Below are 17,241 nucleotides of genomic sequence, written 5' to 3' on the forward strand. Positions count from 1 at the left end.
ACTTCTTCCCATCATAGAAAGAACTGAATAAATAAATAAATAAATAAATAAATAAATAGTTTGTGGTTAAAAGCAGCCAATCTTTGTTACTGCCAATGTGATGGTCATATATTTTATTAGTTTCTGTGAAATAATGTCGTTTTCCTCTCAGGTCTTTAGCGGTTTATAAATCAGTCTGAAAGGAGACCAGTAACCAGAATGATAACAGAGAAAAAAGGAAGACTGAAAGAGAAAACCTAATCAAAGGGCTGGAGAGGTGGTAGGAGCAGAAAGGTGCCTGGGAGTCAGATTTTCTGGCTTTAAAGAGAAAGTTAAAAATGACTTGAATCAAAGCAGCAGAGAGTGGAAGTTGTTTATTCAAACAACTGTAATTTATCTATCTTTGAACAACCAGGTCTAGTGGGAGGTGTCCCTGACTATGATGGCAGGTTGGAATTAGATGATCTTTAAGGTCCCTTCCAACCCAAACCATTCTATGATCTAGTGCACAAGGCTGAAAATAGAGAACTCTAATATCTTTAGATTTGATAGAAATATGAGTTATAGGACATTCTGAGGGTATCTTAGAAGAAAGATGGCTTTACTTTTTAAGATAGGATTATTATTTATCATATGTATAGGGAAAAATGTTCTGAGACATTCCTGTTTACAATCCTGCAGGAAAAAATACTCAGAAAAAAGTTGCAGCTCTGGAACCAGCAGGTGATGTGTTTCCAAACTGGATTTTAATAGAGAGAACAAAGCTACCTAGCTTTGTTTATTGATTAAAGGAAGTTTTTCTCTTACACCCTTTCTAAGAGAACAGTGACCTGTGAGGAATCTGTAGAGGGTGGAAATGGCAAAACAAACGGCCTTGCTCTGAAGTATGAAAATTAAAGCTGAACGTGGCTTTTTAAAATCCGATCGTACCCCTTATCTCTATGCAAGTAATAGTTGGATGCCATAGTTGTAGATGCTTCACATGCTGTCAGCACTCGCGTTGATGAGAACCGGAGCCCTTCGGCTCGGTGGCTGCTCGGGGGGCTGGCTGCAGGCAGTGCCCACTGTGGGCCACTTCAGCTTTGCATGAGCCTTCTCGGGCAGATGCTCAGCCAAGTCATTTAAAAAAAACAAATAGTGGATGGAGTCCACTCCAGATGGAGTCCATTGAGGCAATTTGTTCCAATCTGTAAATTCATCTACCGATAAAAAGATTTTCCTGAATCTTAACGTAATTATTCCTTGCTTGGTTTGAGCCCACTAAGCATGCTCCTACCTCAGGGGACATGAAGAATAATATATCACTTCCCTCTTTGCAATAAGCATTGTATATTTAAAAGTTCTTATGTTGTCTCCTCTCCTTCTTTTACTCTCTTCAGTCTTTCAGACTTTCCTCATTGTCATTATTTATAGACCTCTGGTCATTCTCCTTGTTCACCCTGTCTCTCCAGTTGACTCTTAGCTTTTTTTGAGTTACACTCAGGCTGGGAACAGTAGTTCACCTGGGTTAGAGAACAGGGGTAAGTCACACTTGATAGCACACAGCACCCCTTGTTTCAAACAACCAATTCCAGGACTCTGCAAAAGCACGATGTTACTGACCACATTTGGTTTGCAAACCACCCTCATTTGCAGATTCTTTTTTGCAGAGCTGATGCCTTTATGCAGGTGTTTATACAATTGACAGGTTAAAAGTAAATATGAGAGTTTGCACTTGTCTTGATAGAATGCAACCTATTTCTTCAATTTCTAGAATTTCTCACATAATTTTATATTTTAATTGTGTCCTCTAAAGTCCTATGAGCTTGTCACAGTGTGATACAGTCTGCAGATGTGAAGCAAATACTTTATAACATCTTCCATGATATTAATGAAAATATTTAATGTTACCAGATCTAAGAGAAAAGCTGTAAAACCCATAAGGGGATGTCAGAAGCACGGCTGAAGTGAAAGTGTATTGTTAATAGTTTTTCTCCTATATGTAGGATTATATTTTTACAATGGAAGGCACGTAGTTTGCTTTAACATGATTTCTTCTTAAAACTCCATGTAGACTGTTACTTAGCCTATCTTCTAAGTAGTTCCTTGCAGTTCTATTTTGTGTTTTCTTTCCAGGAACTAAGGTTAAGCCAAGTGGTCTGTAGTTGTTAGTTCCTTCTTACATTGTTTGCAGATGTGAGCTTTATGGATACCCTGTTCTGGCCTCCAGAGCATCGCCTTCAGAAACTTAGTGCTTTTGGAGGTGAACACAAAAGCTCTGAGGCTGCTTTAGGTTTATGAAAGTACCAAAAACTAAGTGCCCTGATGAATTTCTTCACACCCCAGCTACTTGAAACATCTAAGTTGTCTGCAGTCAGTTTTGTAAGCAGAGTTTTTATCCCAAGCTTGTAAATTACATGTCCTGGACAGTTAAAATTTTTTAATATTAGACCATCGTGTTTGTTTTTTTTTTGTTGTTGTTGTTTTATATAAAGCCTAACCCAGAGAGCACAAATAGAAATCCCAGGGGTGCTCTCAGGCACGAGGCTGCACCTTGCACTCCTGCTGGCAGGAAGGATGGAGCGTGCGGCCTCCCAGGATGCCTGTTCATTAGGGAGGCTGGCACCGGAGCTGTGTCTTATTACCCAGTCAAGGTCAGATATATTTAGAATTGTCAGACATTTTCTGGACAAGCGTACTAGCAATTAGACCTATGTCTCTGTTGTTTTTTCTAACAGGCTCGGTGCTGTCCATGGCACTCTGATACTCTTACTTTCTGGGTATGCAAAAATGTAGACTCTTCTTCTCCTGAGTTCACGATGTAGCACAGATTAGGTGAGAGATAAGTGTGATTTCTCAAGATCGAGCACTCCTGAGCGTACAATAGACACTAAGGCTTTGTGTATAGCATACTTATCACACTTCTAGTGCCCGCATCTGTAATACTGAACTCTCTCACCCACCCGAACAGTGCAGCTGCTACAAACCACCTGTTGCAGATGGTTCTCAGCTTAAGGTAAATCCCAAACCATGCTGAGAATTTCTCAGAGAGATAGTTAGGCTGGGCTAAAAATATGTTAGGGGCCATACTAAATATCTGCTAATGTGGGTGATCAAATTCCAGTGCCTCTGCCTGGTGCTTTTTAAGTCACCAGCACAGGAATCCCCTTTGCAAACGTTCAGGCTGAGCATCAGATGCCATTCGAGGACTTGGGAGGTTTAGATGTTGGTGAACAATTGGCAGCCAGATTTTTTTCTGGGTTTCTTTAGCCTTGAGAAGACTCGTATGAGTTGTATTATCTATTTCTGCATGATGGTGGCAAGTCAGCTGACAGAGCCAGACTTTTTTCGGTGGTGCCCTCTGAAGGGCAATGGACATGAGATTGATTTCATTTAAACAGGAGAAAACGGTTCCAAATGGCAAGGGTGCTAAAACACTGGAACAGGTCGCCCCTATAGATTGTGCAGTCTCTTTCCATGGAGGTATTCACACGCAGCTGGACGATGTACACTTACTGCGTTCAGCTCTGGGGTCCCCAGCACAAGGACACAGGAGTCCAGAGGAGGCCACAGAGATGATCAAGGGGCTGGAGCACCTCTCCTACAGACAGGCTGAGGGAGTTGGGGTTGTTCAGCCTGGAGAACAGAAGGCTCTGGGGAAACCTCACAGCGGCCTGTCAGTACCTAAAGGGGGCTGCAGGAGAGCTGAGGAGGGACTCTGTCAGGGAGTGGGGTGATGGAACAAGGGGGAATGGCTTTAAACTAATTAGGGTAGGTTTAGATTAGGTGTAAGGAAGAAATTCTTTACTATGAAGGTGGTGAGGCACTGTCACCAGTTGCCCAGAGAAGCTGTGGATGCCCCATCCCTGGAGGTGTTCAAGGCCAGGCTGGATGGGGCTTTGAGCAACCTGGTCTGGTGGGTGCCATCCCTGCCCATGGCAGGGGTTGGAACTGGATGAGCTTTAAGGTCCATTCCAGCCCAAACCATTCTGTGATTCTGTCATTCTATGATGTCCTGAGTACCACGCTCTACTTGACTGCTTTGAGCAGGGGTGTTGTATTAGACATCTCAAAAGGTCTTTTCGAACCCCAACAATTTGGTGACTTAGAGCTATATTTAAAACATAACTAGACTCTTGGAAGCAATAGAACAAATAAGAAAATACTAAACTGTCATACAAAATGTGCATTGCACAGTTTCCAAATGACCTCTCGGCTTGTGACATTTGAGCGAGCAGCATGTGGGATGCGCCTCCTCTCGGAGACCATGCAGGTGAAATGGGACAGTGACATCAAACATAGGCTCAGGTTCCTCTGCAGTCTTGTCTTTGCTCCTGAGGGCTTGAGAACTTCAGGTCATGAGGGTGATTTCAGGCTTTGGACGGCGTTTCTGAAGAAAGGGATGAAGGACGAGGCTGTTTTCATAGGCACAGTGCTACTGCGTGGCAGAACAAAGGTTTCCGTGCCTCAGAAGAAGCCCCAGGAGCCCCAGAGGAGGCTGCAGGTGAAGCACGTTGCCTGTGCTTGTCCTCCTAGCGTGTCCCTCGGCAGCAGGACACGGGGACACCACAGGATATCAGCACTGTGACTCACCATTTTGGGGGAACCAGCTGGTCATAGCAGGTGTCATCAGCACAGGACAGAGGTCTCACAGAGAGGTCACCTCAGAAAGGACAGTGTGGTGGCAGTGCTGCTGCCGACACTGGAGGCCCCAGCACCGCCTGAACATCGTGGCCCTGTTCTGGCTCCTTGGCCCCCCAGCCCGGTCTGGGAGCAGCGTGCACCCTGTGCCCCCAGCTGCCGATGGAGAGGGCCCTTTCTGACCCTGCCACCAAGGACAGTGCTTTCTGCACTGTTTTCTCTGGTAGTCATGTTTTATTTTCTCACGCTGTTTGTTTTAACTCTCAAGCTGGTTTGGTTCTTCTTGCCCAGGCCCTGCCTTACCCAGCAGCTTTCACACTGACAATTTCCACGTCATTAGGAAACTCCCGAATTAGCCATCAGATCGCTCAGGAAAGCGCAGAAGACCAGCTTGCAGTCGTGTCACTCGAGCAAGGCTCACTTACCACACACAGACCTCCCCACCACGTGGGTGTTGTGTCGCCCAAGTCTGGTCATGGTTGTGTCCAGGTATGCACGGTGAAACAGCCCAAAGTGTAGTGGTGTGTGCCCCCTCTGTCCTGGGGCTGCCACTGCCCACCTTGTGGAAGCAGCGGTGGATGCCGAGCCCTTCATCCATCTGCTGTATTTTTTACCAAATACTTTCCGGAAGTGGTTGTGAAAGTGTTTTCTCAAACCAGGAACCCAACCTGAGGTCTTTCTGAAAACGCTGTGGTAAAAATCTCTGAAATCTTGAGATCAAATGAGAATGAAAAGGCAAAAACAGAGCGCCGAAACTCAGGGCTCTTGACAAAGCCCCGGAGATCTGCGGCTCGGCACAGCTGCTGCGCGGCGCCTTCATCCTTCTGGCACCAGCGGCGCGGTGACTGCCAGGTGCCCTTTACCCACTTCTGGACTGTTCGGCCACATCCAAGGCATCCTTGTGGTAATGTCATCAACGTGACGAGCTCAGAGTTGAACTGCGAGGTCCTTCTCCCCGCTCTGGTCCCAGCACACACCCACTGTTGGGAGGGTTGGTAGCACTCGCAGCATCTCCTCCAGTAGTAAGCTTCTGGGGATACTGACACCCCATTTCCCAAAAATGCAGTAAGAAGTACAGCACTATGGCCTTAGTCATCTGCACTGCCAAAATGAGTGAACCCTATCTATGCTGGAGCCAAAGACAGCCAGAGTAAGGAAATCAGAGGCGGTAATGCCCTGGTGCCAGAAGCAGACCCTATGTTCTGCCTTGTTCCTCAGCCATGGAGACTTGTCCTCAGCAAAAGATGTCTCCCCAGCTCCAAGTTCTCCCAAGGAGAACTTCTTGTGTCTAATGGCCAGGATGGTTTTGAGTTGCATGGGACCTCCTACGCAGCATCTTAGGATTCCACTGGAGAAATGCACTGAACCAGGACAACCAGGACCAACCATTCTTGGTCCTTGTAACCAGCTTCTTCGTCCCGCAGCCCAGCTGCTAACAGGTTCTCCCACAAAGTACAAATCCTTGTTTAATTGCACAGTGCTTTTCTCAGGTGATGGCTGCTGGTGAAAAGTGTGCCGAACACAAAGAGGCAGTGAACCTTGATTCCCATTTAGTTATCGTTGAATCCACAAAAGCTAACAGCACTGAAAGACTTCATTTAACCCCAGCGTCACTGCTGAGTTGATGAATTGGAAGAAGGGGAGAAACTGGACCTAGAGAAAGCACGAGAAATTGGTATCAGCTTGCTGCAGAAGCTGTTTGAAGACCTTGCTGCAAAGATATTTCTGTCAAACTATTTCTAAGCATTAATGGCACTACATTGTGCCAGTGTATTATAAGAAAAAAATGGAGAACAGGAGTTAGTCACACCGTCAGCAGTGTGTTCTGATGTTCGACAATGGTATAGGTATCCTGACCCTAGCTGTAAGTTATTTTAACTTTTCTTCACTCACTGACATAATGGAAGGTCAGTGTTTCACTAAAAGACTTTGTGATAGAAGGTGTAACTGCATCTCTTCCCAGGGAAGCCTGTCTGTGCTTTAAGAACAGGTAGGTATGCTGTATTTTTTTCTGAAGGTCTTTTAAAAAATGGCAAATAAAATTCCTCAGACTGATGGTGTTAACAGATGATTCATAGCGTAGGCAGAGGTACCCGTAGCCAGAGTCCTATGATTTCATGAGTCCTAAAGCAGTATTTCTGAGACACCGTGATCAGATGTGCCCCAGCAGTCCAGCTCAGCACAGCTTTTTTAATAGCTTTGCAATCTGGGCTGTTAATATTGTACTGTGGCAGTCAGGAAACATGGGACTGGATCCAAACAGTGTCATATGTGGTTAACAGGTAATGAATACTGTGTTTAATTTTTCTCTGTTCTCCATCCACCAGCCTCGCCCACCAACAGACCTGGGTTTCAACTTTGATGCCAATAAACAACAAAGACAGCTGATAGCAGAGCTGGAAAACAAAAACAGGTAAAAACCAAGCTTTGATCAGTATTGTTTAAGGAGCAACATTTGAGGAGAGAAAAGCCTTTAATCCTATGCTTTGTTGTTTTTAACTGTTTGTATTATATTAACCAGATTGTTTTCCTAGATCTTTTGTTGAAGGGTGTAGCTCCCTCATTAACCAATTAGCACCATGCTGATGCAGCTGCAGTGCTATTATTTATTCCTCAGGGAGCAGGTTGATCTTTTTAACTGATCTTCTTGAAATCATCTTAACCAATACCAAGTATCAGCATTGCTGCCCTCAAACCCAGCAAACATCACAGCTGGGTAAGCCATTCAGGTGGCAGCAGGAAAATAAATCAGCTATGTAGTAGAGCAGGCAGGTTGAAAGGCTGGGGTGGATAAATATAAGTTGGGAAAAAGGAGGATTTTTTTCCTTTTGCTGGAAGACAAAAGAGTCTGAGGAAATTAGGAGGCCTGAAAAAAAATAGGAGATGGACTGTAGGAGCTGATTTCCTCCTCTTGTTCCAGAGGGGCTGTTAAGAGATAACTGTTTCTGTTGTAATACTGCATTTGCACTTACCTGCTTCTTCACCACCCACACGTCAAGTTCATGTCCCTCTGCCTAAAAGAAAGTAAGGGGGTGCTGTTCTGAAAAGCAGGCTGTTGAGCAGTTGCAGAAGCAACACTGTATTGCCCAGCCAGCCAGCAGGTCACCTCAGGGTCCTGGTGCTGTGCTGGCCTCACAGCTACACCCGGGTCTCCCTGTGCTGGGTGCGTGGGCTTGCATGGCCCTTGGGCCTTGAGAATTGCCAAGGCAGCCTCAGCAGACCAGGTAAATAGATTTAGTAAGGTTCATTTGGAGGAGTCCCAGTTCCTGGAGAGTTAGTGTACCTTGATCCTTGTACCATGTGAGTGTCATAGTTTTAGTACGCTACCAAGAGAGCCTGCAGGTATTTGAAATTATTCATTAAGATCACAGATAAGGGAGATCTAAATCAGTGCTGTTATGAAACTTCATAAGGAGAGCAGCTTAAAGAAAGAGCAAGGGGGAGAGATTTAGAGATTGTAATCTTCACTCTCAGATCAGAAAGATTTTATTTCTCTGTTAATAAATGAGTCCTGAGCCGCAAGGGATGCATCTCCTACCCGCAGCAGCTGGGAGCATGTGCGACGCTGCGGCTGCTAGCTGCTTGCCTTCCCTTTGTGAGGCCTCAGGGCAGCTTGTCTCTGTTCCTGTGAGCTGATATGGCCAGGAGCTGGTGCTTCGCTTACTCCTGCTGCCTGCCAGGAGCCTCGCGAGGCTGAGTGGGAGGCCAACCAGCTCCAGCCCTGCTACCGGTGCCTCTGCTTCAGAGCCCTTCTGATGGAATATGTGCAAGAGCGGGTGGTGCTGAAAATGGAGCTTCTTCCTCTTAGAGCAGTCCTTTAGCCCACTGCACACAAAAGGTTTTGAAGAGACCTTGCCAGCATATGGCACGCGAGCAATTTCATGCATCTTACTACTTAAGTAATAAGCGTTCTGTGTGTATTACAGCAATTCATAGGACTGCAGTAACTTACCTGTCTTGGATTTGAGTCTGTGCCAGTCATATGTGAACAAATCTGAGTACTTAGACCGGAGACTGACAGAAAGAGTGCTTGAAGGGTTATAACAGTATTTTAAGAGCAGTGTAAAGGCTGACCCTATTCCTCTTTAATCTTTCCTATCGCTGATATAGAGAGATACTCCAAGAAATTCAGCGTCTGAGACTGGAGCATGAACAAGCCTCGCAGCCCACACCCGAGAAAGCCCAGCAGAACCCAACTTTACTGGCTGAACTCAGGCTTCTACGGTAAAAGAAATATCTAAAAGCTTGTCTGCATTTGGTACCGTGGCTAATCAGCCCATGTGGTCTGCTCTGTAGCACAGACAATGCTAAATGTTATCCTGGATGGCATAACAGCAGCGTATCTTCAATGACCCTAATGTTTTACTTTGAACTGCTGAATTCTGACGACTGACAGCATATTAGAATTTGTTCTTTTATAAGTGGATTTAGATGTAAATAAAAGTCTCTGAAAATGAATTCTTTGTATAGTTCAGAAAACTGTTTGCAGAGAAGAAAAATAGTTTAACTGCTTTTTATGTATTGTACAAAAGGGTGGAGTTGAAGATAAGTGTTAGTTATTTGATTAATCACTGAAACTATGAAAATTCATACCTACAAATATTAAGACACGCAGCCACAGCTGGAGAAAGATCTTAAAAGCCTCTTCAAGTTAACATTTTTAAGTAATGGAGAAATTGTCAGTATTTATAGAATAAAATGTTTCAGAGTTTGGATAGTCACAAGTGTATTCTCTGGCTATATTTTATTTCATCTTCCATTGCTGGTTAATTTCATAGCTTAACCTTCAAAAATAGTGTTTGTAATCTAAAGTACATTTTAAAATTTGAGCTCTTGGCAGCAACAGCTCTTTGAAAACTACATTGTATTTTATTTGCTGGGGTAAACATTTTTTCTGTCCACTTAGGAAATAGCAAAATTATTGTGCTTCCCATTAATGCTTAAAGGTTTTCCATAAAGTGCAGTGTTATTGTAACGGAGCTGCTGCAACTGAAGGTGGTGTCTGCAGAGTACAATTCTGTCCCATACGGTGAAACTTAAAGCTTTCAAATTCTGTCATTACTTTTTCATACAGAATGTGCTATTTATGGTACATTTCATATCTCACTGGTATTTTCATTCTTTTATCTAATGATAACATTGCAGAGATTTTCTAGCTATGTGCTTTACATAGCTATGTATGTATTCTTTAAATGTTTAAAAACTGGGGAGGAAGCAGAAGATATCAACAAATGTTATGCAAGAGCTGGAAAAAAGGATATTGCGAGGCAACTTGATATGCTGTTTGATCCAACAGAAAAAGATGTAATAGGCACCAAGAGCTTAAATTGGAAACAAGGCACATTCAGACCACAGATAAAGCACATGTTTTTTGAAGTGAGGCAATAATCTCAAGAGCAGTAAGAGTTTCCAGTTTCTTGATGTCTTTCATAGAATCACAGAATGGTTTGGGTTCAAAGGGACCTTAAAGATCATCCAGTTCCAACCCCTGCCACAGCAGGGACACCTCCTACCAGCCCAGGTTGCCCCCAGCCCCATCCAGCCTGGCCTTGGGCACTGCCAGGGATGGGGCACCCACAGCTCCTGGGGCAGCCTGCACCAGGGCCTCACTGCCCGTAGTGGTTAGAGTAAAGAATTTCCTTCTTATATCTAATCTAAACCTGCCATCTTGTTTAAAGCTAAACCTCATTCTCTCTTGTCCCATCACCACACCCCTGACACAGAGTCCCTGTCACAGTCTCTCCCTCAGGAGATTCATTAATGTAAAAAAGGTTGAATTACAGCACTGTACTTGGAGGGGAGTGAGAGAGCAGTTGTGGTGGAGTTCAGCTGCCTAGCAAGGTAAAACCACCACAAGCATGTACAACCAGTCAAGAATTATCATGATTTCCAATGTGTCCTTCTATATCACCCAGGCTAGGAAATTTCTCCCTAAATTCTCTTACCAATGGACTAAGGGCATCCACCCATTTCAGACAGACATTTAAGCTTTCGTTTTAGAGATGGAGAGAATACCACATCCCCTCATACTGTTAGTGTGCTCCTCAGTTAGCTTCTGTGCTTTGCCTGTGCTCAGTGGGCTAGGATTGTGCATGTTATTTCTAACCTTTGTATGCCTAGTGCCATTTTCCAAACCTTGTCTTTTCTGTGCTTTTGTCTGCTGAGCCAAAGAGATCTTTTTCAAAATTCCTGTCTGAATGCAAGTTCTTAGAGATTTTGACTCCTTCCCTTCTTCCTCTCTTCCTGCGTCAATGACTTGAATGACCTCGACAGGCTGGAGGGATGGGCTGAGAGGAACCTCATGAAGCTCAACAAGGGCAAGTGCAGGGCCCTGCACCTAGGGAGGAATAACCCCAAGCACCAGTACAGACTAGGAATGACCTGCTGGAGAGCAGCTCTGCAGAGAGGGACCTGGGGGTCCTGGTGGACAGCAGGCTGGCCGTGGTCAGCAATGTGCCCTTGTGGCCAGGAAGGCCACGTTAACCTGGGGTACATTCGGAAGAGTGTTGCCAGCAGGTCAAGGGAGGTGATCCTGCCCCTCTGCTCAGGCCTGCTGAGGCCTTACCTGGAGTGTTGTGCCCAGTTCTGGGCTCCCCAGTACTGGAGGGACATAGAACTACTGGAGCAAGTTTGAGGAGGGCTATGAAGATGCAGAGGGGCCTGGAGCACCTGTCACACAAGGACAGGCTGAGAGAGCTGGGCCTGTTTATCCTGGAAAAGGGAAGACTGAGGGGAGACCTCAGAGGAGGTCTACTTGGAACCAGAGGTCTCTTTCAACCTCATTCTAGGATTCTGTGATTCTGTGAACTTCTTCAGTCTCTCCATACAGCAGGTTTGCCAGATCTCCAGCTTGCTGTCAAGTTCTTCTCAAGTCCTCTGCATCTCTTCTATATATAAGCTGCAGGGCTGGCTGCAGTGTCTCCTAAGTAGTCACTGGTGCTATAGATAGAACTAATGTTAGCTTTCTTAGCACCACACATCACTCTCATTAATAAATTCAAAGAACACATTAATTTTCTTGACTGCATAGCATCACACTGGAAGTTCACAATTGGGTTAGCTGGGATGGCAACGTACTCACCAAGTCACGGCCACCCAGAAGCCCTTCCCCAAGCCTGTGTGAGCAGTGCCTGATAACCTTGCTTTCGATAACTTTTAAGCACACATTACCAAATCATCTCAATTGCGTGTATGAAGGCAAGAAAAAGTTAATCCGTGGAAAATCAGCTTGTCACAGGTTTAAAAATTTGCAGACAACACAGCCCATAAGGATGAGTCAGCTCTACCACATTGTTGGCAAAGGTAACCTTGGATGAAGTAAGGCTGCATCTGTCATCTTACACATTTCTGTCCTGTTGTTCTTAGTTTCTTCTGCTTGCATGTGCTCAGGATGCTCATTTATACACAGGTGCCATGGATCAGTTTGTTCCAGGCATATGACTCAAACTGCATCTCTCCGTTTCTGTCTCCAGAGACTGACCTGTCATTTTTATCCTATAACATTTAACACCTTTTGTCATTGACAAACAGTTCCTCTTTTTTTCTTCCCTGAAATGAAAAAAAAAGAAAAAAAAGAACATCAGCCAAAATCTGATACACACAATGATGTTGATTCTTAATTAACAATTACATTTGGAGAGCTGCACATATTCAATATGTTGATTTTTACATTATTTGTAATTGTTTACCAGAATGTTCTATTAAATAACTATAGAATAAAAAGCTACAGAATTTGAACTGATCTACAGAAAAGGGACAATATAAACGTATAGAGCTATGTTTATCGTGCTTTTTTAACGTAGGAGCCTATAGCAAGGCAAGGCTTGGTCTATTCTCCCACATGCCTGGTGACAGAACAAGATAGAATGGGCTAAAGTTGCACCAGGGGAGGTTTAGGCTGGATATTAAGAAGAACTTCTTTACTGAGAGGGTTGTTAGGCATTGGGATGGGCTGCCCAGGGAAGTGGTGGAGTCACCATCCCTGGGAGTCTTTAAAAGACATTTAGATGTAGAGCTTGGTGGTATGGTTTAGTGGAGGACTGGTTAATGTTAGGTCAGAGGTTGGACTCGGTGATCTTGGAGGTCTCTTCCAACCTAAATGATTCTGTGGTTCTGTGATTCCAGGTGACCATGCGTATATAATCATCTCTTCAGTGCCTCGGTGGTTTTTTATCTATATATATTTGGGGGGGGGGGGGCATTTAATAACCACATTAATCAAAATACAAAAAGAGTTTAAAGATACCATGAATAGCTAATCATACTATAGTGCTCATAATGTTCTGTTCTTTGAAGAATCTGTATAGAAACTGGTTAATTCTGTAATGCAGCCTTAACAGTTTCCTGGTTGGGGTGAATGCTTGCTGTATGCCGTATCCACAGTCACTACAATAAAAGCAAGCCATACTCAACAGATACAATTCGTCTGATTTAGAGGCCTGTTTCAGTTCCGGATTCTGAAGTCCAATTGGTGCTTCTAAAACCTGTTGGTTATTAAAATTCCTAGAATGATTTATCCGTTGTACATCATGTAAGAGTATAGATAAGATCTAAGGCATTTAAAAATTCAGTCTTCAATATGTGGTGCCTTTAACTTTGGAGGAAGACATTATTATGTCCACAAAAATAACTGTCAAAGACTAGATAAGCCTTTCTCATCTGCTTTTTCTTACAGTTATTTATTATTCCCAAGTTTGTGATTTGTGGGGTCCAGCATTTTTTAAATCATATAAGATACTGAACTTCTGACGTGTTGACAGTTCGTCTTTGAATTTCTCTTTGTATTAGTTACTTCTCTGTGTTTTTTTTAAATATAAAAACGAACCATACGGTCATATTTCCTTAGATCTCCCGCAGATAGGCATCTGTAGAAATGCAGTGGTTTTTTGATGCCAAGGAGAGGGAAAGACACTTATTGCCTCCTATTCTTGTTACATGGGTTCTGGTAGAATAGAACAAAGGTGTCAAAGATCATACGTCACTCTGCTGGACAGAAATAGCTCTGCCGAGTCTCCATCCAGATAGGTGATAGCCCAGTGCTTTTCCTTTCCAAACATCTGCAGCCTTTTCTCCTCTTTTTTTTTTTTTTTTTTCTCTCTTCCCTCCCATAGTTCATTCTTACTTGTCTGAAAGCTCTGCAGGATGCCTGGCTCTGACGTTAAGAGTGTTCTTAAAAGGAAGCTGGCTTTTTTTCTCAAAATACAGTGCTTTTGAAAAAAGCTTCCTACTACCAAGATGTTAACTGTAGATTTCTGGATTTTAAGTGAAAAGCATGATTTTTGTATTTAGGTTTCATGGTCATTGTATGGTATTTTGCAATATTTTTATAAATTGGAAATAGGGGGGAGTGACAAAAAGCAGTTATATCTGAATTTCCTGACGTGGTTTTGAAATACCCAAAGTTTATTTTCTGAATTTTTCTTTCATATAACTTGAACAGGCAGAGAAAGGATGAACTGGAACAGAGGATGTCTGCACTCCAAGAAAGCAGAAGAGAACTGATGGTGCAGCTTGAAGGGCTGATGAAACTGCTCAAAGTAAGCCATTTCATGTCAGAAATGCAGTGCATCCTTCTCTCCCACAGGTCTGGAATTCACTATTGCCGTTCTGAGATTCCTGCTTTGCTGTTTTTACCATTATAAATACTTCATATAGAATACAAGGAATTTGCAAAAAGTCATTTCCTTACTGGCTCTGCATATTGGTGCAGATGGTTAATGAGATTTCAGGTTCATATGCTGCTCTTTTCGTTAAAATATCAAGAACATGTAAGAATAGGAAGGTTTTGGAGAAGAATAAGATTTGGTAATAATCTACATGCTGTTCTGGGTAACAATTCAGTTCTTCTGAATTTAACTGGAAAATAAACAGGAAACTATAGTTACTGTAGTACAGAATATGACTCCCCAGTGGCATGGCAGTGTTTCACCAAGCACTACTACAGTAACCTTCGATGATTGTAGATGATTTGTGTTATGATGGTGTTGGTTCTGATTTGTATTGCATGATATTGTTTGGATTTCTTTTGAGGGTCCATTATTCTTTTCATAGCATACTGCCAGGATTGAGCTCATAGGTAATTACCAAAGTTTGAAATATTACTGTGTGTTTTTTCTTTCAATTCTTTAAACTGGACAAGAGCCTCATTCCATAAAATGAATGGGAAAACATTGTCCTTATTCAAAGAGTTTTTGATCTAAGATGCAACAAAGATACAATGCACAGTGGAAGAAATGGGAGAGGGATCACAGCAGTTACAGTGACAGGAAAAGCACAGAGTTTTATGGTTTAGCTATAGGCACCTCTTGATAGTTCTAGAAAAACGTAGAGCTTGTCTGCACTTGAAAATGATAGTTAATTCACATAGTATATAAACTTGAAGTTCAGTCACTCTTTTCTTCAAAACACTCAATACATAATACAATTCACTTGTATTCTGGAATAAGAAAGGCTATGATCAAATACTCTTTAGAGGTAGCTGTTTGGTTTTTTTTGTTGCTGTTGTTTTTTTTTAGCTTCCCCGTGCAGATGAGGCACATGGCTAGAATTAATATTTGGGAGGTATTTTTTTATGCCAGTGGTTCTGCACACCGTAATTTTTTTCCGCTCAGACAGTTAACATCCGTCTTCTAAAAATATTGAAGATAATAATTTGCTAAATTCAGCTTGACTTCTGCAGACCCTAATCCCTTGTGAGTTCAAGTGTGAGTTTCTGAAGATGGGCATCCAAAACTGAATTACGAATTTCAAAAAGTACAAAAAGTTGTTGCATCAGAACTGGTTTGATTCTTTGTGGTTGAGATGACCACAGCCTTAGCATTTTAGGCATTATCTTGCAAACACAATCAGTACAGTTATTTTGCTTTAAGATGGTGACAAGCTCTGGTGCACGTTTTCCTGTAGCCCCTACTGTTTTCAAAGCACTCATGAGCCTTCAGACATTAATCCTCCCAAACACTACCTGGTGTGAATGCTGTCATCTCCATTGGGTTGAGTGGCTGTTCTGTCATCCGGCCTGACTTTCTTCTCTTCCACCTTGAAAGCCTTGAAGGCCAGGCGGACTAAGAGAGGTGCACTACTTGGAACCTCTACAAGCAGCCTGCAAAATTTCATCTGCCCCCTAGCCACGGGTGAATTGACAGCCGTGCTCTACTGTCCATCATGTTTCCAACTCCTGACTGCCCGAATGGTGTGTGCGGCCTCTTGCTCAGCTGCTTGGACAAGGGAGCATGGCGTTGTGTGGAGCAGCAGCAGATGCTGATATCAGTAACTCACTGGTGAGGAGAGCAGAGGCTACGGCAGGATACTGCAGAGCAAAGGGAGCACGTGGGCACCAGTGGCAACATTGCAACTGGGGAGATGGAGGAGGGAGGAAAGGGCATTGCAGGAGGGGGAAGGGAACCATAACTGACCCCCATCTGATAAACCTGTGTTTTTAGGACCCATTTGTTAACTTTGAACATGCAGTCCACTTCCACCAGAAATTACAAGCTTGTCAGAAAATTTTAATGACATTGCTAGGCGGTATTACACAGAAGGTTAGTTTAGAAGCCGTCTCTTACTAGACTTTTCATTTATGAATCTATTGTCTTTTCATTAACTTCCCCAGTTTCCAAAATTGCTAAAAAACTAAGGGCAAGTAGGAGTGGATCTAAGGAAGAACTTCTTCCCCAGGAGAATGATGAAGCAATGCAGCAGGTGCCCAGAGGGGCTGTGCCATCTCCATCCTTGGAGGTTTTCAAGGCCCAAGGGGACAGAGCTCAGAGCAACCTGGTCTGAGATTACTGTCCTGAGTAGGAGGTTGGACTAGAGACCTCCTGAGGTCCCTTCCAACCTGAGTTATCCTATAAGCCTGTGACTGTTACAATTATTTGGTTTTACATGTTGCATAATATGGTTCTTTGAATTTCCCCCTTATTAGCTCTATATGGAGCCTGCCAGCTTGTCTTTGATGAAAGCATCTTCCAGAAAGACATCTGTTCCTGAACTGATGAAATCAAAAATGGAAAATCCACTGCCAATGCAAATTTGCTTGCACAGTTAAAAATGTATACCTTATTTTGAGTTTTAATGTATTTAGCTTCAGTTTGCACACATGGGCTCTGGTACATGTGGTTCTTCCTCCATTAAATCAAGGAGTTCTTAGTGTCCCTGTTTTTCACCCTGTGCAGATACTTACTCCTCACACTGACAGCACTCCTCTTTTTTAAAGCAGTTGGACAGGTAGAGTTCTGCTGAGTTTTTCATAATACTGCACTTCAGTCTTTTTATTATGATTTTATTTGCCTTCTGCTGATATTTAATAGTATTTTTTAAATTGGGCAAAAGCAAACTGTACGTTGATTTCTTCTCTGACTCTAAGCAACGCTATACAGGGAGTTACAAGAGTAGTTTTATTATTCTTCATTGCTATTTTCCTTTTTGTGCCTTTCTGCACCAGTGACAGCTTTTTGAATTCTGTCGGTTATCCTGTTCTTACTCCATGTAATGTGCTTTGTTTGTTTTGTATAGTGCTAACTGGTTAACGAGAATGTCACAATTAAATTTCTTCATATGAAAATATATTACATCTGTGCAGTTCCTGTAGAAGCCAAACTTGTAATACATTCAAATAAGAAAATCAGATTTATTTGGCAAGACCTA

General features: G+C 43.0%; 1 protein-coding gene across 7 annotated transcripts in view; it reads left to right on the top strand.

Moving 5' to 3' along the window:
- Nucleotides 1–17,241, top strand: part of DTNB (dystrobrevin beta) — a 197,681-nt gene that overhangs the window by 119,777 nt on the left and 60,663 nt on the right. For all 7 annotated transcript variants that reach the window (XM_082757277.1, XM_082757279.1, XM_082757280.1 and 4 more), the window contains 3 exons: nucleotides 6,927–7,012; nucleotides 8,710–8,823; nucleotides 14,039–14,135. In XM_082757277.1, coding sequence (XP_082613403.1) covers nucleotides 6,927–7,012; nucleotides 8,710–8,823; nucleotides 14,039–14,135 — 297 coding nt within the window. The remainder of the gene's footprint in view (nucleotides 1–6,926; nucleotides 7,013–8,709; nucleotides 8,824–14,038; nucleotides 14,136–17,241) is intronic.

Source organism: Aythya marila, assembly GCF_965140915.1.
Source record: "Aythya marila genome assembly, chromosome: 3".
Classification (NCBI taxonomy): domain Eukaryota; kingdom Metazoa; phylum Chordata; class Aves; order Anseriformes; family Anatidae; genus Aythya; species Aythya marila.